General features: G+C 36.1%; 1 protein-coding gene across 1 annotated transcript in view; it reads left to right on the top strand.

The window, feature by feature from the left end:
* LOC126913177 (uncharacterized) overlaps positions 1 to 24,509 on the top strand; it is a 514,788-nt gene extending 490,279 nt beyond the window's left edge. The window contains exon 3 of the mRNA XM_050708765.1: positions 24,117 to 24,509. Coding sequence (XP_050564722.1) covers positions 24,117 to 24,509 — 393 coding nt within the window. The remainder of the gene's footprint in view (positions 1 to 24,116) is intronic.
* Positions 24,510 to 25,905: the final 1,396 nt, after the last annotated feature.

Here is a 25,905-nt window from a genome sequence, read left to right as displayed (position 1 = left end):
TAGAATCATAATGAATGTGCATGAACCACCACAAGAAAGTGTACATTAGATGCAACGTGGTGTCTCAGCTCCTGCCTTGACAAAGTATTGCAACAAAGAGCCACAGCCTTCAGAACGTGGTATTACCAATGACCTCGGCAAATTCACAGATATCCCAGAGGGGAAACGAAGTAATCAGTTGATTGTCACAGAAACTGAGTGAGTCATCATCTTTCCGTCTTCAATAAAGAAGGATGAAATGAAGTACTTGCACAGTGGCTCTGATGGATATGACAGGAAAATGACATTCTGATTAATAAAAAAATATCAGGTCTATTGAAGTAACTACTGAACACCTCTTTCAGAAAATGCTAACAAAAAATCCTCCAAAATGCTAACATTTGTTATGAGCATCCAAGAAGGTACTTGGAAGAGTAATTTTCCCTACTGTGCGATTTCCAACTCCTTCAAATTACTTCAGGTGTTCCAGTCTACTTTTTAGCCCAACCACACAGCAACAACAACAATGTATGTATTTTTTAATTTATAAACATAGGCTTCTATACAAAGTTATTTCACTTTTTGTGCAAAGGGGATAACTTTCACTATTTCCACCTTCAACAACTCACTGTGGCTAATCTTATTTCCAAATAGTCATACTCAGTAACCACAGTTCTGTACGTTTTCCTATTTATGACTTCATTTCAAAGATTCATTCATTCCATTTATTTCCACCACTATCTTTAAATTTCTGTAGCATACTAACTGAATTGAAGCTCATTTCAAAATTAACTACTGTGTTTAAAACCTTAGCAAAAGCCATGAAAAATTTAATGTAGATTAAAATTTTAAATATATTTCTGTACATGTATATGGTTATAAGCTGCACCACATTAAAGACCTTCACAGAAACCACTTCAATTTATATTATTTTTTAATGCCATCAGATATTAAAAATATAATTATCTTTATAATTCAAAACTATCATTTTTAGGGTTTATAGATCCTGTTTAACAGAATTTTGCAATTTTATTCCAAGGAAATGAGATGGACTTCATGGACTCCAGTTTTTGTTTGTTTTGTTTCATTTCTTTCAAGGCTTTAGTAAACATTGTTTGAGTGAAAACTTTTCCATTGTTACATAGTACACAATTTCATAAATATGAGTATGTAAGTATGTACAATCATGGATATCTTCAAATAAAAAGAAATTCATAATCTCTAAGTGAGAAAATGTAAAGTTGTTTATGTTTGTTAATGTTTAGTTTTATGGAATCTTCGGAGGTAGAATAGAAGGCCAGAATGTAGATAAGGAATGGCATCAGCAACTACAATGACACTGCTTCACTAAATGTACCACATCCTTAAACCAAGAATAGAGAAACATTTATTTTTTTCTTCTCATGGACTAAAAACTGGGGAGATATCCATTTTATCACTGCTTAGTCAACTGAAATATTCTTTCTTGTTAGACTCTGTGCAATGCTTTAACTTAAACTTGATATCCACATATTAAAAAAAAAAAAAAGAAAAAGCGTATAATGTTGGTTTTGAATATTTTTAAAAATGGCTAAAGTAGCAGTTAAATAATGAAGACAGTCAGAAGGCAGGCTTTCAGACTCAAAAGGACAAAAATAGGTGAAAGAGGAATATTACATCTCTCTTTCATACTTACTGCCTGTCACAGCACAGCTCTTACCTTAAATTGTTCTGGCTTATTTTCCTGTCATTATGATGCGTATCCTCCAGAAACACCAGAAAAGCTTTGCCAGGGTACTGACGGCATCTAAAGACTGCCAAATCAGTGTGAACGTACAGTTGGCAATGGTGGCTGTCCTACAGCATCTCCTGCAAAGGATGAAAATGTGCCATTGAGTTTTCCAGATGAGGATGTCTGATGAAAATCTCCTTCCTTCTATCTTGTATGCCATCTCTCTATGCCATATCACTATTCAAGTTGTCATTTTTCCTACTTTGGATCAACAGAAGAGATGTGTATCAAAACATGACTTTATTTGTATACACTAATCGCTATGTGTGCCCCATAGTTGCCATTATGCCATACTCTGCTCTGCAAGAAAAGGAATACCAGAGCTTTGTTGGCCTCACAGAATGGGAAAACTGTTTCCACTACTGTAAGTAACTACTGAAAAACAGCAGTCACAGAAGTCCCTTCTACATCCCAAAGCTGAAAAATTGCAGAAAGCAATCTGTAGTAAGTACTCATTGTAAGCTACGAAAAGGCATAAAAACTAGGTTGTAAATGCCAAGGAATAGAAAAAGGCTGAAATACTTTGATAATGTGTGTGTGCATGTGTGCACATATGAATGAAGCAGCAACAAGCAGATAGACAGTAAGCTATGATACTATTTCAGGTTTTAAGCTCTGACTTTGATCTATTGCCTTGTCTGGAATAAACAGTTTATTCATATGAACATCACTGCGGCTTAAGATAATCATTTCAGAAATAAATAAAATAAAATAAAATAAATAAAATGAAATAAAATAAAATAAAATAAAATAAAATATTTTTTCAACAGCTATAGGAAAAGAAAAAGAGAACAAAGAACATGCATGTACATAGACCCTGTGCTTGCTTAAAAGATGCTAGCTTGGGTAAGGTGAAAAACAGATCTTCTAGTCAGCTTCTTCAAGGAGTTACCTTCTTTATGAGACAGAAACCTCAAGAGAAGATGATGTAATGATGATGTAAATTCTTTTTCCTCCTTTGCTGAAGAGTTTTCCCAAAAGTACACGATGCAGCATCTGCCCTATTATCCACCCTTATGTGTTCAGAAGCATTTTTACATGACACTAAATCCACTAAAGAAATGGGCTTAGAGTCTGAGTACAGGCTTCATGGCTATCATTTCTTATGGTGCGAGATGTGTAACAGGGAAATTACAGGAGTTTTTCCTTCTACAACTAGACAGGATTTACAGAGCATAAATGAGTATAATCCCATAGTTCTGATTTTTCTTCCTTCTACAGATAAGCACATACAGCTATGTTCTTGGTCTCTCTGCATTCTAATGATATAACAATTAAGCAAAATAGGCATAGAATCAGAATGCTTTTTTCACTGAGTCATCATCTTAGTGACATACGCAGACTGAAATTAAGCTTTCAAAGAACTCAGTGTGACCATGCTATTATTATTAAATCTTTCGCAACTCTTGCTATTTTCATTGTCTAGACTTCAATCTTTTTTGTCCTTAGTCAACTTTCACGGAATCACAGAATTGTAGGGGTTGGAAGGGACCTCGAGAGATCATTGGGTCCAACCCCCCTGCCAAAGCAGGTTCCTTAGAGCAGGCTGCCCAGGTAGGCGTCCAGATGGGCCTTGAATATCTCCAGAGAAGGAGACTCCACAACCTCCCTGAGCAGCCTATTCCAGTGCTCCGTCACCCTCACAGTGAAGAAGTTCTTTCGCATGTAACTTTGACTGAAGGCATTGAGATAAAGTCAATTTTCTTCCATTTATCTCATAATATATGGAATAGTTTTAAAGCACAAGTTATGTGTAGCCAATTGATTGTAAAACATTTTTGAAGCATAAAAGGTAATTTTAAAGGGAAATATTGATTAACATCAATTTTATTTAGCTATATTTCAGCATAAAAATACTGAGGTCGATATGTCTTATCCTTTCTTTGGGCTGTATTGCTGGGCTAAGAATAAAGTGTAGAGGCTTTCCACAAAGCCTGAATCTCTGGGTGCAAAGAGAATCTTAATATGACTGCTTCTACAGCTCAAGTAAAACTCTGTTGACAATGATATGTGGTCACAAACTGAACAGCCTGGATATGTCCGTAGGTATCCTTTTTGCCTACCTTTTAATATGTAGTACAGGGATTCACAGTCCAAATAATTAAGCTGTATACCATTTACCTCCAACACTAAACCCCCATTTTGACACTTTTATGTCCTCTGCCTCCCCAGTGCTTTCACTATAAATTTTACTTTGACAGCTGAGGGCACTTAGTCTAACCTTCTCTTGAGCACTCATCTCTCCAGTTACCTGTATCTAGCTCCCATATAACTGTCAGCTCCTGCCTTATAAGCATTTGTAGTATGGATAGGATTGCTTGTGCTGCATAGTAATCTTAAACTGGAAAGGAGGCTTTTCACTGGTTGCCCTGAAAGCCTGACCACCTCTTTTTGTCATGAGTCTCCTGTTACAGAATTATTTTTCCTTCCTTACACACCTTCTTTTTCTATCAGCGTAGCACTTTTTTTCAGTGCAACACACTGTCTTTAACCCCCACCCCCCACTGCCATTAAAATATTTCTGATTCCCAAAATCCTTCCTCCCATGCCCTTTACTCACCCTTTTTTGCTTGCTTGAAGAGAATTATATGTACCTAAAGTCTTTCTAGAGATTGCCAAATGCAGGATTAGTAATCGTGAATCTCTGCTGTCTCTCAGTTGCCTAACCAGTGAGTACTGGCTTACCCCATCATATACTGATAGCTGAACAACCAAAATAGAATGACCACTATTCTCCTGGCCCTTTGGTTGGTTTTCAGTTTATTGATGGTTTTTGAAGTAAGAAGAGTCAGGCTAGCCAAAAAAATTCCTTAACTATTGTTCAAAGCTTGTGGACTCTATGTTTCACATCACATACATCTGATGAAGAACGTAATGCTCCCCTCTGATGGCATTCTTCTTATTGTTCCCCCAATTATCTTTCATTTGCAAGCAGACCAATTTTCTTTCATTTATCCATTCCTCACATTTCTTTCACTAACCCACTGGGCAGCATGAAGGAGGCTGGAGTAGATCCAAAAATGTTTTAGTATCTGTAAATACTGAACTGCAATGCTAACCCTTAGCTAACCCAGGAAGCTAAGTAAAACCCCTAAAATTAAATTAAGTATACAAGCTCCCTATACACTGTTAGACAAAAGTTAAGCTTCAGAGCATGAAGTACAACAGCTAGCAAGCTGAGTAGGAAACACAGCTAGATAAGGCAACTGAAGGATAGGAGTATATCTTAAACTTACTCCTCCCACTACTTAGATTTTCAGTTTTCTTTGTAAAGTCAAGTAAATTCTTTATTTCAAGGACTTTAACTTTGGAAAGAAAGAGCTATTGTACATTTTCTGAAAAGAGGAAAAAAAAATGAAGGAGCTGGCCATGACAGTAATGCTAATCTCGTTCATTGTTTTGCAGTCAAGTGTTTAGATCATTTACCTGGATGGCTTAGGAAGAAATCTGTCCTTCCTCTGCCAATGTAAAAAAGCTATTCTTGCGCAGAGTTATTTAATCCTAGCTTCTAAAGGGCTATGCTCTTAACTGAATAGGCATACTCCTTCCTCCAGTTAAAGCTGTGCTATAGCGCTGTGTTATGTTTCTGTATGTATTTATTAAATGAGAAGGTGAAGATTCATTAGAACACAGGGAGAGCAGGAGTAATTGTGTCTTCAACCTAGTGATTAAGGTGCTCACATGGGAGGGGGAAAGGAGAGTCTGGTTCCAGACCCAGCTCTACTCTCATTATGTGCACTAAATTAAACACACCTTGAATTCCTTGACTCTGAGACAAAATGACAAGGCATGTACTACATTCATATTACTAAGCCAGGTCTCTTTTTCTGCACAGCTGCTCTCCAGCTGGGTGGCCATCAGCATGTACCAGTGCCTGGGCTTTTTCCTCCCCCAGTGCAGGACTTTGCACTTCTCCTGATGAACTTCATGAGGCTCCTGTCAGACCATTTCTTCAGTCTGTCCAGGTCCCTCTGGTCCCTCCCACAACCTTCTGGTTTATCCACCACTCCTCCCCATTTTGTGTCATCAAGAAAACTTGCTGAGAGTAAGCTCCACCCCATCATCCACCACACGCATGCTGTGGATAGACCCAGTATTGGACCCAGTACTGACCCCTGGGGTACACCACTAGCCTCCAACTAGACTTTGCACCCATGATCACCACCCTCTGGGCTTGTCTGTTCAGAAAGTTTTCAATCCACCTCATTGTCTCCCCATCCAGCCCATACATCAACAGCTTGTTTATGAGTATCTTATGATGATAGATTCCAATGCTGCCATTGTTTGATTTATTACTACTAATTAAGATGTAGCATTTAAGTATTTTATCTAATGATTGTTTCTGATAAAATTCATAAAACAGTCTCTGGACTATATCAGGCTGGATTGTGTAAGATAACTGCAACAGATTTTATTTAATAGTGGAAAGGAGCAAATATACACTTAAATAAAAATACCATTAAGCTAAGAAAGAAAATTGTGCTGATTAAATAAGGTTGCAATTAAGATTAAATCAATAGTTTCAAATTATCCCATCACCCAAAGTACTGAAACAGGTAATCAAAACAAGTTATGACACTAAAAGATATTATTACTTTGTGGCCTCAACTTAGAAAATTTAGAGTAGCCTGACTCATTTTTTGTTATATCCCAATGTTATAACTACTGAAACCCACTGGTTTAGGTGATGAAGAGAAAAAAATATCTACAGATTGCCAGTGTCACTTCTTATTTTGGGTTTACACCATCCTTATTTGCTCAAGGCAGAAATAATTATATCTTCTTTATTTTGTAAGAGTCTAGGCTGCCCTTCCAATCTTAGAGTAGTTCTTTATTTTCCTTCCACTCACAGAGGAATGCAGATAGCACACTTAACCTAAGTGTGGCTGTTAGTTTTATGTGATACCAATGTTTTTAAAAGCACTATTTTAACTCAGAGAGAGCTACTGAATTTTAGTGACACTTAGGTGCTTGTCTTGCAGATACTGGGATGACCCACACCTGTTCACTCACATAGCAAGCCTAGCAAGAGAAAAGTCACAATAGCAGAAGATTAAATCAAAGAACAAAAAACTTTTTAGGTTCTGTGGCAGTTGATGTTTACGTCTTAAAATGCAGGTGAGTTCTTCCATCAGTGTTTGTATAGCTGAGACAGCTGACTGAAGTGTTTTACTTCCTGCCCCAACACCTTTCTAGAGACAAACGTGGATTCAGCAGTTGTTATAAGAGAAAGAATGGGAGGAAGGGGGAAGGGGGGCACTTTTGCCATATGTTGTAGTGATTTTTCCCTGTTTATTCTCCCTTAGTAATAATATTTCATGACCAATTAAGTTAATTGAAATATTAAATGAGAAACAAGTCATCATTTTAAGAGATCACCTAAATTTGTAACAAGGAAGCACCTTTTGATACCACTGCAAAATATGTTTCTACTCAGAGTTCCATATTATCATGTTCTTTCTTGGATACACCAATTGGCTACCTTCTGCAACGTACAAGACTAAGCAAACAAATTTTGGAGATATGCTTTTTTGTGTGTGTTATTTTCTTTGTGGCTTAATTGTTGTATTATAGTGTGGGAAGTCATAGATCTTAACAAGCTAACTTATTACATTTGATATCCAAACTTTTAAAGTAAAATCAGGAAATATGGTTGGAAGGGACTTATTTACCATTGCACTAAGTGCCTGGAAATAATTGAATTTTTATAATTTAAATTGTTAAGAGCTTCTAAAACCAGTTCTGTTGTTGTTGATTTACTTTTCTACACGGAATTGATGTCAGACTGCCAGGATAATTGGCCTTTCCCTTTCTTTCCTTTCAAGTGCCTTCAAATTTCACACAAACATTGTAGTTCTACCTGACATCACTGATTTATATTAATGGGCCCAATGGGGACATCTACCATATTATTTAATAATCTTGTCCAATCTCAGATGCATCATAATTTTATATTGTTATTTCAAAAAGACAGTACACCATTAAGTTCTACTTTCTTAATTCTCCAACCTGCTTTGAAAACATGGAATTGCTGACAATGATTGCTTAATCATTTGCTTAGAATTATTAAGTAACAATTCATGGCAATCACTCTTTTGTACTTCAGAAATATCAAATGCATCCTTTCTAGCTTTCCACTCTGCAAAAGACAAGCTTACTTGTGACTGATTTTCTATATTTCTTTTTCCTGACTTCCACATCTGTTCCTTCATAAACAGCTATAAAACTGTAAAAATAAATAAAACTTCCTTTTTTTCCAAAACTCCCATACATTTTATTCTTTTCCCTGATGAATAATGAGACTGTTCTTGGAGGTAAACTCACTCAATTAGAGGGAAAGATTTAGTTCAAAATGATTGAAATAAAATTTTATTAAAAAAAAAAAAGTCTTAACTAGCAAAAATGTTTACATGTGTTTACTTGGAGGTGTAATGTTGACTTTAGAGGTGAGCATATGAAAGGGCACATCAAAAAGAAATCGTGTACAGAAATATAGGCAATTTTTCAAGTCAAAGTTAGTCTAAAGGTACTAATTTCAGTACCATTAGGTTATCCCTTAGAGTGGAATGGAGTAGAGAGAACAACATCAGGAAAAAGAGAACAGGAAACTGAAATTTAAGGACATGGTAAGGGAGAGCAAAAATAGTAAGCAACACAAAATGATTATGTAGACAGTACTGAAAAAGCCTTTTTTTTCTTTTGTTTAAATATAGTTACTGTTCTACAAATCATCCTTGCATCCATGTAGCTGCTTTTTGGTTGTTGTTGTTGTTGTTGTTGTTCTTGTTGTTTGTTTGTTTGTTTGTTTGTTTCCTAGAATCGAGCATTAGGAAGACAGCTTTGGTTTTAATGGACATTTTTCTTTTTACTTAGTGTACTCTACAGTTTCAAGAGCATTATCTCTTGAGTGCAAGGACTTTCTGCTGTTTTTATAGGAAAAGTTGACAGGTAATTTTACAGCCTATGCTTATTTCTGGTGGAAAAAAGATGAAAAGTAAGTGAATTTTATCATTGCTGAGAATGGATAGTCTTAGCCTTCTCCCTGTTCATATCAGCCTGAGACAACTTTTTTTTTTTTTGTTAAAGATTTTCATTGCCCATGTATTTACACCTGAAATATACTCACGTCATCCCTAATAATATAGATGTTTACATCCATTGTAATACTGAACACATTATGCACAGTCTTCCAAGAGGCTTTAAAAACAGACTGCATTTAGGGGTGTCAAAAGTGATGTCAAATAATCTCAGTAATTTACAAACAAGATCAGTTTTAATCATTAAGTTTATTTAATGTTTAACTTGGTGAAGTATCCTATATACTACGTAATAATTCAAAATTTCACCCAACACCCAAAATATGTATAAAGTAACAATCAAATCACGATTTTTCATGTGTGCTTTCACATCCTTCAGACTAGAGTATTTATGAGAAATTTCAAGTTACATGAACACAGTATTTACATTTCTTATTCTTTTTTTACATAATAATTTATTTTTGATCATTATACCCTGTATTTGATCAGAAATTATACTCTTATACTTATTATATTTTTTGATCAGAAAGGTGAAGCTTTTTCTGATCAAAGGTAATAATATCTAATACTATAATCTCTGCCTGTAAGGGCTTGATCCCTTATCTAGACCTGATTATTACTCTATGACTTGATCAGGGACATATTGCCTTCATCATACTAGTACATGAGTCATCAAACTCGTAGTTCTGTAAATAGGGCACTCACTATAAATCAAAGGACTCAGAAAAATCCCATCATAAAAATATGTGACAATGTGAAATGTAAATTAGTAACACGATAAGGCAGTGAGGAAAATAGTGAAAGTAAACTCTAAAGCAATTCGGAAATCTTTAAAAGGAAAAAAAAGTAGTGATACAGAGAAGCACATTTAAATTAAACTTTGGATGAAGGCTCACTGGATAGTATTTTTCTTCATTACTAATTCCTGTGTCCTACTTTCCTCTGATCATTTAATTGAATACAGTGAGCAACAGTTCTCAGCTTGTTTTGGTCCATTTAACTATGACAACATGTGCTAGACCAAGATTTAAAGGCCTTGTTAGAGATGAATACAAGTGAGGCTTGCTTTGCAGTAAAGTGGGTCAGAATTCCAAAATAGGAAGGCTTCAGCATATACTGATTTTGAGTTAAAGAAACAGATTGTTCATTAGTTCTGTTAATTTCTTGACCTGAACATTTTTATAAACATTCACTTTTCATAAAATCTATCAGTTAGGCATGGGTGATATCATTGTACAGAAGCTGTCTGGATTTTTTAATCAAAACAATTATTTATATCTTTTTTTTTTAATCAGAAACTTTTCAATGTTTTATTTGGAAATAAGTTGCAAGATACCTTCATTTTTTTCCTTTTAAACTATAAAAAATATATTGAGAGACAGAAAAACAGAAAGAAAAAAAATGACAAGATATTGCCTGTTCTATGACAGGATAATGAAACCACTTCATTTTCAAAAGGTATCACAGACAGGAGATGTATGCGCAATTTATGAGGATTTGAGCAGAATTTGTAAATGAAGCTTAACAGGCTATTTGCCTCACTTAATGTACAAAGCATATAGATTACACTTTCAAAACCTTCTAGAGGTTTGACAGAAAACTGACAAGTAATAAAAGTCAATGCTTTCATCGGAGCTTAGGCTCCATGAAAACCAATGTCACCTGCAGCCAGGTCTTGGAAGTAAACAAATACCTTTCAAGGGTAATGAACACCAACACAATATATAAACATGTCATGTCATACACAAACACATATGCACATATTCTAGAGACTACTTGTATTGAACATTTTGCAGAAGGTGCTCAGCACCTTGCTGGTGTGCAACCCTGGTAGCAGTGCTGAAGTCATCAAATGCAAGAGGATTAGATGACTCCTGTCCTTCTACAGAAAACATCACCATCCATCATGTAATAATGTGCCAACTGTTGCATTTGCACATTTCTTTCATATAACTCTTGAAAGAAAAAATACATAATCAGAAGATGAACATTATTTACTGACATTTACTGATATCATCTACCTGGACTTGTGCAAAGCATTTGACACTGTCCCACATGATATCCTTGTTTCTAAATTGGAGAGAGATGGATTTGATGGATGGACCACACAGTGGGTAAGGAATTGGCTGGATGGTCACGCTTAAAGAGTTGAAGTCAACAGCTCAATATCCAAGTGGAGATCAATACTGAGTGGTGTTTCTCACGTGTCGGTATTGGGAACAGCGCTCTTTGTCAGTGACATGGACAGTGGATTGAGTGCACCCTCAGCTAGTTTGCCAATGACAAGAAGCTGTGTGGTGCAGTCAACATGCTGGAGGGAAGGGATGCCATCCAAAGGAGCCTGGACAGGCTTGAGAAGGGGGCCTGTGCAAACCTCATGAAGTGTAGTGATAAGACAATGAGTTATGGTTCTAAACTAAAAAGGGTAGGTTTAGATTAGCTGATAGGAAGAAATTCTTTACTATGAGTGGTGAGGCAGTGGAACAGGTTGCCTGGAGGTGTTCAAGGCCAGGTTGGATGGGGCTTTGAGCAACGGCAGGGAGGTTGGAACAAGATGATCTTTAAGGTCCCTTCCAGCCCAAACCGTTATGTGATTCTATGAACACAGCATTAATACAGCAATAATATTTTTTTCACTTAAGATCACACCAGTATGAATAAACCTTTCCATTCCCTAAAAAAATTCATAGGCCAGGTATTTAGTAAGTGTAAAAAAGAGCTTTCAAGCACTAGAATTTTCTCTCACAAACAAACACAGGAGGATGAGCAGAAGCTACTTGTGGTTTAACCCAGACATCAGCTAAGCACCACACAGCTGTTTGCTCCCTCCCCACCCCCAGCGGGATGGGGGACAGAAATGAAAAAAAAAAAAAAAAAAAAAAAAAAAGCTGTGGGTTTAGATAAAGACAGTTTAATATGACAGAGAAGTAAGAGAAATAATAATAATAGTAATAATAATATGTACAAAGCAATTGATGCTCATTGCAATTGCTCACCATCTGCTGACCAATGCCCATGCCATCCCCAAGCAGTGGTCCTCCCCGACTCCAGCCAGCCACCCCATGTAATTGTTCATGACACCACATGGTATGGAATATCCCTTTGGCCAGTTTGGGTCCGCTGACCCGGTTCTCCAACCAACTCGTGCACCCTCAGTCCCCTGGCTGGCAGGGTAGCACGAGAAGCTAAGAAGTCCTTAACTTAGTGTAAGCACTGCTATGCAACAATTAAAACATCAACATTATTCTCATCCTAAACCCTAAACACCATACCAGCTACGCTACTATGAGAAAAATTAACTCTGTCCTAGACAAAACCACTAGACTATTTCATTGCCTTTTTTTTTTTTTTTTTTTTTTTTTTGTGCAACAGTATTATGTAAATGGATCTCTGGCAGATCAAGGGAGTCTCAGCCGAGGATTAAAAATATGCAGTCCTCATTTGCTGTTGAACTACCACCAAAGTTTTTCTTTCAGTGAAAGAGCACAACAGCAACAAGGACATGGGAGGACAAGAGATCAGCAAGGCAGTGATTGAGATAAGAATGGGAAAAATTAATAACTTGGGAGAGAAAAATGGAAAACTCATGAACCCCCGTCATGAGGGGGCCCATGTAGAGACACTCATGACAGTGTGAGAGAAAAAAAAAAAAAAAAAGTGAAGGGCATCCAAAGAACAAGTCCAAAAGAAGATAGTAAGGACAAGTATCCTGAAGAAAACAGGGATGAAAGAGGGTCTGTAGTCACATGGAAAACAGGAGAGACATCTTAAGATTAATGAGGAAGCTCTTATTTTTAAAATTAGTTGCCTGTGCTTATACGCACAGTCTTACAGTCTACAATTCTTCAACACCCTAGCAAGGTGCTGCTTTCCTTAGTTGAATTAATCAGCTGCATATCATTTCTCCACTATGCTTAAAAAAAATAAATAAAATAAAATAAAATAAAATAAAATAAATAAAATAAAAATAAAAAATTTCTCTGATCTATGAATGATTGACTAAGTGAGATGACAAAACTTTATTGATTTACTTAGTAACTTTCAAGTGTGATTATTTAAGAAGAGATCAAAAAGCATATTAAAAGTAGTCAATATTTTAATGCCAAAAAAAAAGCTACCAAATATTTTCATACCAAATGCCAAGCATTCTATGGAGAACATGTAGTGGAGAAGTTTCTTGGCAGGCTTATTCAACCCCTTATTTTATTTTTATCACATTTATGTTTTGGTATTTGTTTTGTGTATTTATTTTATGTATTGGCTTCAGGAGAATCCTCTTTTAATTTGGCTTACAAATTAATTTCTCAATGAAATAATCACCATCAAACCAGTTCTGGTTAGAACCCTCACTATAACATTTTTTTTATTATTATTATTTTATTTTTAATGATCATATCAAAAAAAATCCAATAGTAAATATTCTAAACAGACTGTACTTAATGGCAATTTCAACATCATTTCATTTATCATGTAAGCATGAAGGATCATGTACTATGTTACCTTCTCTATTCAATATTTCTGCCCTTCCATCAAGACATCTGTCTTCTTCAGATAAGCTGTTGCTATTTCTTCCCACTGATGTAGGCCTACAAAAAATATAGTAAATTCCATAGCAATAGCTATTATTGTTATTTTAATTATTAGGCAAATTCCAATGCACATTTTAATTGCCTTCAGCCCCTGCAGCACTATACCCCATAATGTTAAACAACAAAGTAGCAACCAAGGGTCTGAATCTCAGCTGTCGCAATGACTAGTCTTAATACCTCGAGTGACTTTGTATATGCCTTTAAGTTCAAATATATCCTGAATGACCAAATATCTAAATTCTGAGACTTCCTGCCTCCAAACAGACCTGTTTGTGTGGTACAATAAGGTTATGCAGCAGAAAAATACAAGTAAAAGCAGCAGTAACATTGTTAATGACATGATCATTCAAGGCTTTCAAATGTGGGACTGCAGTGAGATTTATTAGAACAAATGATGTATTTAGAAGTAACAGAGAAGCTTCCTGGAATTTAAATTCTTCTTTAGGATCTCTAGATATGTACACCATGGAAACGTTACCTAAATCTTATCTCTCGCTGTCCCATTTGCTAAGCAACATCTCCTTTCTAATGGGTAACACAATCACAGGTGGCTTCTCTGAGTGTAGCAATGCCTTCAAGTCTGCTTGCTTAGCGATTTTAGTTATTTGGTTAGATATCTAATATGACAAAGTTTTGTGAAATGAATGAAGTCAGTAAGAGACAGAGACATGTAACACAGCTCAGGGTACAAACTTGGTCCTACACCTCACTCACTACCTGACTGTAAAGCCCAATAATGTAGTACTGTCACTGCTAGTAAGAGGCCACAAGTTCTCTTTGAGCTTGTAGGGCCTCAGTACAGAGGCTTGTCAGACCCACTCTGACTAAACTTTGCTTGACCTGCCTGTAGCTTTGTTTTATTTGATTTAGCTGTGACAGCAAATTCTCTAATTCACCAAGTGTCTACGGCTAATTTGCTTTACTTTTGTTTATCTTTCTATGCTGCAATTGAAGCATTAAATAGCAGTAACAAGCAGGTATTCTATCTAACAATATTTTGAATGCAACACTATATTTGGGGATTGAAGTTCATAAAAAATCCATATTGGAAAGAAAATCGGCTCCTCTTTTAAGCTTCCTTGAGGGTTAAAAAATCCCATTTTTAATGGAATATTGGTAATGATGGCACTGTTTGCATTAGAAGGTATGGCATTAAATAAAGTATGTATAGCATTTGATAAAGCATGTAAATCTTTAATTGACACCCTAATGCGTGTAAGAAAGACTTCCAAGAAAATTTAAAGTGTTCGTTGAAATGTGTACTTGTAGCTACTTATAATTTCCCTGTATTTTATTTTTTTTCTCTCAAAAAGTTGCATTTCTGCATTATTCACAGCATCCCTGACAAAGAAATCTATAGGTCCCTTCAAATGGAGTTCCTGGATGGATTTTACAGTTGGCTGACAATTCAGCCTCTGTAATATACTTCAAATACAAAAACAAACGTAACAAAACTACAAACAAACATTAATGAATATTTCCCTCTGCTGTAGTTATGCTTATGTTTAGCCTAATTTTGAGGTTGTATATCAGATTTACATCCTCAGTACATGTCCCTTATCATGTATTTTAAGTGTTATGCTTCTGCTTATGGTCAAAAGCCTCCACAAACAACTTCAAATATTTTTATAAAACACACAGATGTACTGTTAGCATTTTTCAGTTTTTATCTTTAAGATTATTTAGGATGTAAGACAATCTGTTTAACACTTTTGTGAACTATGTTTCAATTTGGGAAACCAAATAAAACAACATGAGTGAATTTTCCAAAGAATCAAAGAACTGCAGAGAGATAATATTTGTATTCCAAAGTTTCTTGATCTTGCCAGATGAATAGCATCCCACACAGAAAATAAAAAGAAAGTGGGCACAGCAACTTTACAATTGTCTGTGAAAGTTAATTCTTCCTGTACAAAACAAGGCCAAAAAAAGATGAATGCAGAACGCAGCATTATGTTGATATAAGTACATACATGTACACACAAGAGGGAGGGGATAAATTAAGGTCAATCACATTGTGTTGCATTTCTTAATGTATGAACAATTGCTATCAGAAGAGAAAGACTGGATGCTTCTTGAATTCACTAGAATTTAAAAATAGAAAAATGCAATAAGCAATCCATCTTTACCTTGTTTTTAATACGTCAGTACAATATAAATTAGCATGAATCTTTAATGAGCAACCTACCAGAGTAAAAATTATAGCTGGTAGTACAGGAATTTGCCAGCCCTGGGAGAGAATGAGAAATGTTTTGTGTCTGGGAAACAGTATGGGATTAGGCTGTAGTGGCACGCTCTCATTTTTCTTCACCAGCCAGGAGCCAGTCGCACATTTTGCATCCACAAACTGTAGGTAGTGATGTGCAGTCCTGCATATGCAGAAGTCTTCATGTGTACGTGTTATTTCAGGACAAAAGTTCTTCTTCCTACAGGACTGCTCCAACTGGTCTCACTCTTCATGGATATTTAGTATATCAAGTTAACCAATCCCTTACAGCTTGACAAATGAAAGAAAAAAATGCAAATAATATTCAACAATATTTCATGAGGAAAATATTCATTCTCTGGAGGTCTTTTCCTGCATGCTAGATTTCAAGTGTCTGTAGCAAGTTATAAATACTGTAAATGTCCATAAAACCATAAGAAAATTAGATGTCATTTACAGTGATAAATATTAGTCACACAAGTGCAACTGGCTTGCCATTTTACATAACATATCCACACAGCTCTATCTCATGCAGGTACCATAGCTGTTCTGTGAGCTAGTAAAGGCTGATTTAGATATGCAGTTACGTGGAGTCATCTCTAATTCCTCTCAAATATTTGAATTTAATCCCAGTTTACATATAGATATAGTTGGTTGGGGTTTTGTCAAAATATATTTTTACAGTCTCCAACAGAAACCAGAGTTTTGGAGTTTCTTTTGCAATGTGATTATGAGAGATGATATGTCCAGGTGCCACAGTTGCAGCTGCTAGAAACTACACATATAAGCATCCATGTCTCTTACCACCACTTTCCTTTTTTCACTTCAACTTAATATTTTGCTTCATATTATTTTTTCTAGTATGTTATGAATTTTCTACCCAGGCTCAAATTGTTCAGCAAAGAAATCCAAGTCAGAAAGAAGTATCTAGGGCTGTGGAGAAGCATTTATGTCACTACAAATAAACGATGAGAGTGTTTCAATGACATTCTTCTGGAAAAAGGATCACCAAAATATCTCCTTTTTCATCTTGTCTCCATGAGCAATTAAAACATCTCATACTTCGCTGTTGTTCTGACACTTGCACATGATATAATGCACCTAGGATGTGGTAGGAGCTAAGACTTGCATATGAATGTGATTTTTTAGGTTTTGGAAATTCATACACTTTTGAGAAGGTTTTAAATGTTCTTTCACCATATATATATATTATTTATATATTACATATATGAGGAATACATGAGGTAATATAAAGTCAGAATTTTTTGTTGTTTTTATCATTCATTGGTAACCACTGAAGTTTATATAACAAAATAATAATGAATAATAATAATAAACAGAGTGGCTACTATTACCAATGAATGCTGGGCAAGGGGAAAAATATATATTGTGAAATATCAGGAGGATATCTGCAACGAAGGTTAATTCCCTTCAGTATTATCTGAACCTTGCAAATGAAAATAACAGTGGATGTAGTTACAATACTAGTCATAATGGAAAGCATACCTATTAGATATTTTTTAAAAGAACATTTACAATTGCTTGTTTTAGTATCTGAAACACAGTATCAATTTTACTTGAATCCTGTTTTTCTATGTAGTCTACTCAATAACAAGATGTGTATATTTAATGGATTTATAGGTGTGTTGACAGGTCACAGGATCATCTAAATTCCTATGCATTTAATAATATTCCATGCTATACTAACAACTTTAAACCCCATTTGCCCAAAGTACTCTGACATATGTGTTTTTTGAGTAGTATTGCTGTTGAGGAATGTGATATTATGTGACTATGGAACTGTAAATCATTTCTACATTTTTCCCCCCTTCTTTTCTCACTCTGACATATAAAAGCTGAGCAAAATTTCAGAGGAATGATCACCAGTGGAAACTTGACAATTTATTCATTTTGGATTCCTTCCCAAGATTTCTAATACCTATTATTTGTATTGAAGTTATCTAAAATGATTCCCTTTCCTCTGTTAAACCAAAACCTGGGACATACAAAATTACTGTACCTGACTTTTCAATGGAAAAGAACAAGAAAATAACGATGGAAGGTAAAGTTCAGGAGTGGAGCATTGGATCCTGTTCTGGGCTGCCCAATACAAGACAGACATGGACATTCTGGAGTGAATCCAGAAAAGGGCAACAAAGACAATTAAGAAATTGGAGTATGTGTCATACAAGGAGGGGCTGAAAGAGCTGTAACTGTTCACCCTGCAGAAGAGAAGGCCTCAGGGAATCTTATCAATGTGTATAAATACCTGATGGGAGGGAGTTAAGAAGATGGAGCAAGGCTCTTCATAATGACGTTCAGTGACAAGAAAAGAGGCATTGGTCAAAAACTAAAATACAGAAAGTTTCATAAAAACAAAGTTTTTTGTCAGCTTGTTTGTTTTTTACTGTGAAGGATGGACTAAACAATCCCAAAAGGAATCTTCCAACATAAGTCATTTTCTGAATTTGTGATTCTATGATGAAAATAAACCCAAATCTGGTATCACATATGATTAGTGGAATTTCAGAATTTCATTCAGAACCAAATCATCTGATTTCCAAATAAAATGAAAGAGCAAATCTTTGACAGATTTTCCATAATTAGATGGTAAGAAATACCATCAAATTATGTAAATGTAAATTCGGCTACTTAGGGCTTAGGGTTGAGTTTTATAATCTCACATGAACCATGAAATATCAGTGTCATATGAACTGAAATATCAGCTTAGACTTACTCATTTTTTTCTCTGACCTAAAATTAAAGTATACTGTAACATTTCCTAGCCTATTACTGAAATGTCATTCTTGGAGACATATTTAAGTCCTACACTAAAAAAAATGTTTTGTGACTTGTCCTGGTTTCAGTTAGGACAGAGTTAATTTTCCTCCTAGTAGCTGGCAGGGTGCTATGTTTTGGATTAGGATGAGAAGAGCGCTGATGACATGCTGATGTTTTAATTGTTGTAGAGCAGTGCTTACACCAAGCCAAGGACTTTTCAGCTTCTCGCTCTGTCCTGCTAGCGAGCAGGCTAGGGGTGCAGCAGGAGCTGGGAGGGGACAGACCCAGGACAGCTGACCCAAACTGGCCAAAGGGGTATTCCGTACAATCTGACGTCATGCTGAACAATATATAGGGGTGGCTAGCTGGGGGGGGGGGGGGGGGGGGGGCTGGCTGCTCGGGGATAGGCTGGGCATCGGTCAACGGGTGGTGAGCAATTGCATTGTGCATCACTTGTTTCGTACACATTATTATTAGTAATACCATTATCATTATTATTATTATTATTATTATTGTTATTGTTATTGTTATTATTATTTTCCTGTCTTAATAAACTGTCTTTATCTCAACTCACAGGCTTCACTTTCCCATTTCTCTCCCCCATCCCAGAGAGGGAGGGGGGGAGGGTGAGCGAACAGCTGTGTGGTGTTTAGCTGCCAGCTGGGCTAAACCACAACAGACTCTACATTATTGGTATGTATAAGGCTCATAAAAGGATGCTAGAGAGGAGAGATACTGAGATTTCTTTTTCTGTGGAAAATAAATATAGCACTTGCAGTTCTAAATTACTATAGCTCAAGTAATATTGCAATACAATGTGGACAGCAGAGTAAAAGAAAATTGGAGAATAAATTATTACAACCCACCAAAAGATATGTTCACAATAAAATGCTTATATTCTGCAAAATTTGTTTTCAACTGATGTTTCATTTTTAGCACCTTCTAAATTATAGATTTCATATATTTGCAATACTTAAATTGTAAATCTTATCCATACTGCACCCCATAAGGGAGCAAGCTGGTTTATAAATATTTTTTTTCTTTTTTTCTTTTTTTTTCTTTCCAACTTAGGTAAGGTGCACTGTCAGTCAAGAGTTATTTTATTATTAAGTTTATTATTATTATGTTTTTTTTCAATTATAGTAAGGAAATCTAAATTGCAGTGTCTAGTGGGGTTTCTTGACACAGAAGATACACAAAGGTAAACAAGAGAAAATACAAACAAACTAAAAACAATGAAACATAAAAAAGTTGCTCTGCAGCACTCTTCTTGACAAAGGAACAGATAAAGATTCTCCCAAGAACCAGCCTCCAAATTAAATTGTGTTCTTGAATTTCCCAATTTGACATCTCTGAATCTTCTTCAGCTTCATATATAGTAGAACCACAGCATTTCCACAATCAAATCATCCTTCATATCCTGTGAGACCAGCCAACTTGTTAAATATGTTCATTACCAGCAAATTCTAGCTAGTTTCTTAAGATTACTTCATAATTGATGTATCTATTACTGAAAGTTTTGAAAGCAAAATATTTACTGGGCAAGAGCTGATACTTTGGCATATTTGAAAGTGTTATAGATGCTAAGTACACAACTCTGCTTTGTTGTCTTAAAAATTAATTTCTTCATACTGTTCTAGTTGTTTGTAATGAGAAATCACACTGTGATAACTGACAATTTTCCTTTTGCCCCTTGCCAAGAAAAGAAGAAAGAGTTGCAACTCTAAGGGCAAACAATTCAATAAGCTCTCAAAAACAAGAACAGGCAACCAAACAAAAATAAAACAAACAAACAAACAAACAAAAAACACAGCTATTCTGAACTCTGAAAAGAAACTAGGTCACATGAATGGAAGCATAAGGATCCCAAATCAGCGGAAAGTGCAGAGACAAAAAGCCTCTGGTCAATCCTTCAGAATCTCCTTAGGGTTCAAGATTTTGAAAGCTGGAATTACTAAACCTTCAATAATCCCTTATGAAAGAAAACCACCAGGAGATGGGTCCAGCATGATAATGTGTTAGTATCTTTATAACCTTTTCATTTTTTTCGTATGCCAATATCATCCATCCATTCCCACCTGTGGGCCTCCTAGAGCCTGGATCCATAGTGGAGTGATGAATGTAAGACAGGTGAATACTGAGAGGATAAAGTCATGACTACTCTAGAGACAGATGTGCTCCGTAGAAAATGTCCTGCATCTGTGCTCCCCCGACTTCCACAAAAGGGTGATCAAACGCAAGCTGTCCATTGCAACACTTCAGATTGGCCCCAGGGACAGTCTAGCTCTTTGCCTAGGCCAAAATATTCTTCAGCAGGGCAGTACTTAATATATACCAAAACTGTGCCAAGGTTTGGTTTACCAGTCTATTATAGCTACCAGTTTAATCACATTCTAGTACCTCAGAATATTTAATTTATTTTAATACAGACACAGCCTTAAAGCTTAGTTTTAGAGTGCAAGTGCATAACAGGGACACAAATTGACAGAAGACACATTTGTCAACATGTGATTGAACATCAGAACAAAGAATTCAGGGACATTAGAGTCAGATGTAAGGAGCATTAAAGACTGCATGCAGGGCTTATAAATCACACAAGGCTCAATTAAATTAAAACAATCTGTTTCTTGAAAATGGAAATATAATTAGGTCACCACAGTAACCTGAACTCCTCCCTCTGCTTCCTTCACAAATGACTTCTTACTGTTGGTTACTGCTCTGAATTAACATTTCAGTTACAACCAGATTATAACCAGACATTAAAAGATAAGATTAAATATGTCACATACTGTTCATTTCAATGGAAGAGGCAGAGATGAAGAACTCTTTCATCAAATTACCAACAGTATGCAGTGGTTTTGTGGAGAATTAAAAAACCTCCTCATTTTAGTCATTACATTTAGTCATTTCTCACACAGCAAAATGAGTGCCTGTTCTGCAGCCATCTTAAATAACATATAGTGTCCAAAATCTACCTGTGTAACCTTTTTATCTTAACAAGCTAATCAAAGCATGAAATCATAGTGAGATGAACTCATTAAAAGGTAATCATTTCTTCTTTCATTTATAATACAAGTACTTGCAGTGCTGTGTATATATCAACTTGCTTCCAATCGACTGCACCTCTTTAACTTACAAATTCAGTACCTTAGGAAAGAAGCTTGTACTGTCAACAATTTTGTTTATCTGTACCAAGATAACTGGTAGAAAGACACCATACTATAGCAATTATACTAGAGAACATTTCATTCTGGAAATCAGCATCTGCATGATTCAGGCCTGACTGTCAAATATACATATCAGCACTCACAAATAAATCATTTTAATAGCTGGCTAATATATTTTATTTTTTTTAATGATAATACATGTTCATATCTGAATAAAACATTGATCCCCGAAAATAAAATAACTTAAACAAAAATGCTCAAAATTACTTTCGGTATGGTGGACTAAAACAACACAATGAGAACATACAAACCTCTCTGACTGCAGGGCAAATGTATACATTTTCTTCTGGTTTATATACATATCTACTGGAAAGCAATAAGACTCTACATTCAGGCACAGCATGGATTTTAAAGGTGCTAAGACACCTTGGCTCCCAATTATTTCGGATTCTGTTTTGGATCAGCCTGATATATACAAGAAAAAAAGCTTAGTGTCATCCCTACAGTATAGTTTTAGAGCTACATACATAATAATTATTCTTAAATTTATTAACAGACTGTGGCAATGCAGTGCATACACACAAGATCTTTTTATGCACAGCATAATGTAGAAGATGATAGGTAAACAGAGAAAGTTATATACGGTGAACTTTGCCCTTCTAAAAATCAAGGGCCTCAACTGGGATTTTAAATCACAGATTGTTGAAAAACAAATAGAAAAATAAAACAAGTCAGTCCAAATACATAGGCAATCTTGTTTTTAAGATATACGACACATCAGCTAAAGTGCAAAGAAAATAGCAGACTTCTATTACGTTCAAATGACTGAGTAATAAGCAATCAATCAGTCATTTAGGTAAGCTACGTAACACTTGATAGAGGTCAGATACATATGGAGCTGTTTTTATGTACTGCCAAATACATTGCTGCTTTGGGCAAAATCAGCCAAAGTGTACAAATCATGACCCATTTTAGGCAATGTGACAATAGTATTTAGTTATTTTAGTTCCAGAGTGCATATAAACAAAAACAGCTGCATTTTCCTTCAAACCTATTGTAATTTTTTACATGATAAAAGAACTTCAGTTGTTTCTGCTTAAAGAATAACTAGTTAGATGGTATGTATGAGCTAGGTATAGTTGTTTTTTCTTTTTTTCCAGTATCCATCTAGAGTTGTGTTCAAGGAAAGCTTTAGATCAAATTAATCCAAGGGGAAAGCTCACCATGAGGTTCAGGTTTATTTCTAATTCCTGATGTTTAGAAAATAATAAAGTGCTTCTAAATAAACTGCTTCTACCCTTTCCTACTGTGAACAATAGTAGTTGCCAGAGCAATAGCAAAAGTAGAGCAAGAGACATTTGAAAAAAAGCACCAGCTTCCTCAATTGCTTCTGCCGACCTCAGAGAAGAGATGCAGGTTTGTAATAGTAAGATGAATGTCAACAAGAGCTGAAAGCAGCTTCAAAAGAAAGAGTCAAGGAGCAATTCATGGCCCAAATGGCTTGCAATTACTTCTGCTAGTCAACACGTACAGAAAGGTTGCCTGTCAGCTCCCTAGAAATTGCTTCAGTGCTATTCATTTTTCTTTCTCCACCTTGTATAACCCATTTTCCATTCTTTTCTTCACCTGACACTAGCAGGACTAAGAAGAGGCAAAACAAACTAACAAACAAGCCCCCAAAATCTTCCTGTTTCTGCCCCCGAAGTGTAAAAGAAATAAAAATAAAAAAAATGCCACCACTATTATTTTCTGTTAGACAGCAGAAAGGGAGAGTATGAAAAGGGAAGAATCAGTTTTTCCAACTGGCTACTGTGATGTATATAGGGGTCAATATAATATTTTAGTATTTTAAAACAAAATAAATCCAAGAAGGGTGAGCACAAAAAAATAAAGAACATAAAATAGAGAGTAGTAGGTCCAGCATGAAAGACTGATGCTCCAAGAATGCAGAAGAGAGCACCAGACACAACAGTGATGGATTAAGCTGAGGAAAAAAAAAAAGTTTGATAAAACACTTATGTTAAATGTTTAAGTTAAACGGATAAATAGAGGAAAAGAACAAATAATGGCAATGTGATAAAAAGGGAACACAGTGGAGAAAAGAAGCAAAGACAAGTAAAAAGTGAGTTGCAGTTCAGACAGCGAGTAGAGTCAAGGCAGGCTTGTTAAACACTACAACTATCTCACTGGAAGTACATTTGTTAGAGTTTTAAGTTAACGTAAGACAAAGAATTGGAACAAACTATTTATGAAGGCTGATCTTAAAATCTAGGCATCTTCCCTATTCCAGTATACAGTAATTACAAGTAGTAGAAAACGGCAAACATCAGTTTTAAGCTAGGGTTGAAAAGTTCCTAAAAAAGGCTAAATCTAATGCTGAGGCTGTGCCAATTCTGATTATTCATCTTGTGAAATTTTTATTAAAAAAAAAAGAAATGGCTGTAGGTTCCATCAGCTGAAATATCAAAGGTGATTTCCACCCATAACTAAAATTATATGTAAATTTGAGCAACTGATGTCATCTACCTGAACTTGTACAAAGCATTTGACACCCTCCTACACAATGTCCTTGTCTCCAAATTGTAGGGACATGGATTTAACAAATGGACCACTCAGTGGGTAAGGAATTGGCTGGATGGTCACACTCAGAAGAGTTGCAATCAATGGCTCCATGAGACCAGTGATGAGTGGTGTTCCTCAGGGTCAGTATTGGAAATATTTAACATCGTTATCAATGACATGGACAGTAGGATTGAGTGCACCCTCAGCAAATTTGTGGGCAACACCAAGCTGTATGGTACAGTCAACATGCTGGAGGGAAGGGAAGCCATAAGGAGGAACCTAGACAGTCTTGAGGGGTGGGCCCATGCCAACGTCATGAAGTTCAACAAGACTAAGTGCAAGATCCTGCACCAAAGGAAGCAAGGCCAGCAGGTCAAGGGAGGTGATTCTACTCTACTCTTGCGAGACCCCACCTGAAGCACTGCATTCAACTCTGGCACTCCCAACATAAAACATAGAACTGTTAGAGAGAGTCCAGACAAGGGCCATGAAGATGATCAAAGGGCTGGAGCACCTCTCCTACAAAGACAGGCTGAGGGAGTTGGGGTTGTTCAGCTTGGAGAAGAGAAGGCTCCAGGGAGACCTTATAGCGGCCTTCCAGTACCTAAAGAGGGCCTGCAGGAAAGCTGGGGAGGGACTCTTTGTAAGGGAGTGTAGTGATAGGACAGGAGATAATGGTTTTAAACTAAAAGAGGGTAGATTTAGATTAGACATTAGGAATAAATTCTTTACTGTGAGAGTCATGAGGCACTGGAAGAGGTTGCCCAGAGAAGTTGTGAATGCCCCATCCCTGGAAGTTTGGAACTATATGATCTCTGAAGTTCCTTCCAATCCAAACTATTCTATGACTCTGACATGCAGTTAATATAATCAGATTGATCCATTACAAATGAGTACATGGCTAGCTAAAACCAAGCAGTTCCCTGACTAGCATTTCCCTAGGCAGTATTTATCCTAGCAGCAGCCTGTGGTATCAGGTGAATTATTTTTTTTACTGTCATTCCTGTCTTCACCATCCCAGAACATATGTTTCCAAGCACTTGCCATTCCCATTTTTCACTCACTTACAATTCTATTTTTGCTGAGAGGTAATATAGCACTGTCTTCCTATGCCTTACCCTGCCACAGAGAACATTTCTGCCTCTAGTCAATGTCACCTCCTAGTGAAAACAAAACCTTGTGCTCAGCTGTGTCTTTGCAGAACTCTGTAAGTGACAAGTCAGGCTGGAGCTGGTGCTCGTTGAAAAAGCAGGTAAATGGAGCATATGGTTATGCCCAAAAGCAGTGCGTAATGGCTTTTTCACTAGTTAATTCAGATCCCTTCAGATCCGTTCTTGCATGCCTATGGAAATCTATCACTGTGTGCCTTGTAGGTGCTGCCATTGATTTCCTGGGTGCTCTGAAATGGCAACGGAGGCTGAAGCAGGGAGTTTAAGCACTCATTACTGCTACAGTACTACTGCTAAATTTCAGTACAATCAATGAAGCAAAATAGTGCAAGACTTCACTGGTTTTGACGATAAAGAACATACTCAATTCCTAGGAACAATTCAAATAAAAATTACCATGACACCTTTAGAGTAAATATTACTTCCAAATAGCAACCACCGGATATATTCTGTTTGTCACTGTAAGTAGGTTCAATTAAAAAGTTCATTCTATAGGCAGATTACATCAAACAAAGATCAGGTCATTGATTGGTAAGACTTGGGTTAAACCCTAAGGAAGCAAATGTTTGCTTATGCTAGTTATTAAAAGCAGGAACAAAGAAATGAGAATAAACTAGAAGGTATGATAGTACATAACAGGTCAC

Source organism: Cygnus atratus, chromosome 2 (assembly GCF_013377495.2).
Source record: "Cygnus atratus isolate AKBS03 ecotype Queensland, Australia chromosome 2, CAtr_DNAZoo_HiC_assembly, whole genome shotgun sequence".
Lineage (NCBI taxonomy): Eukaryota > Metazoa > Chordata > Aves > Anseriformes > Anatidae > Cygnus > Cygnus atratus.
The sequence above is the reverse complement of the archived record's forward strand: the minus strand, read 5'-3'. Positions and strand labels throughout refer to the sequence as shown.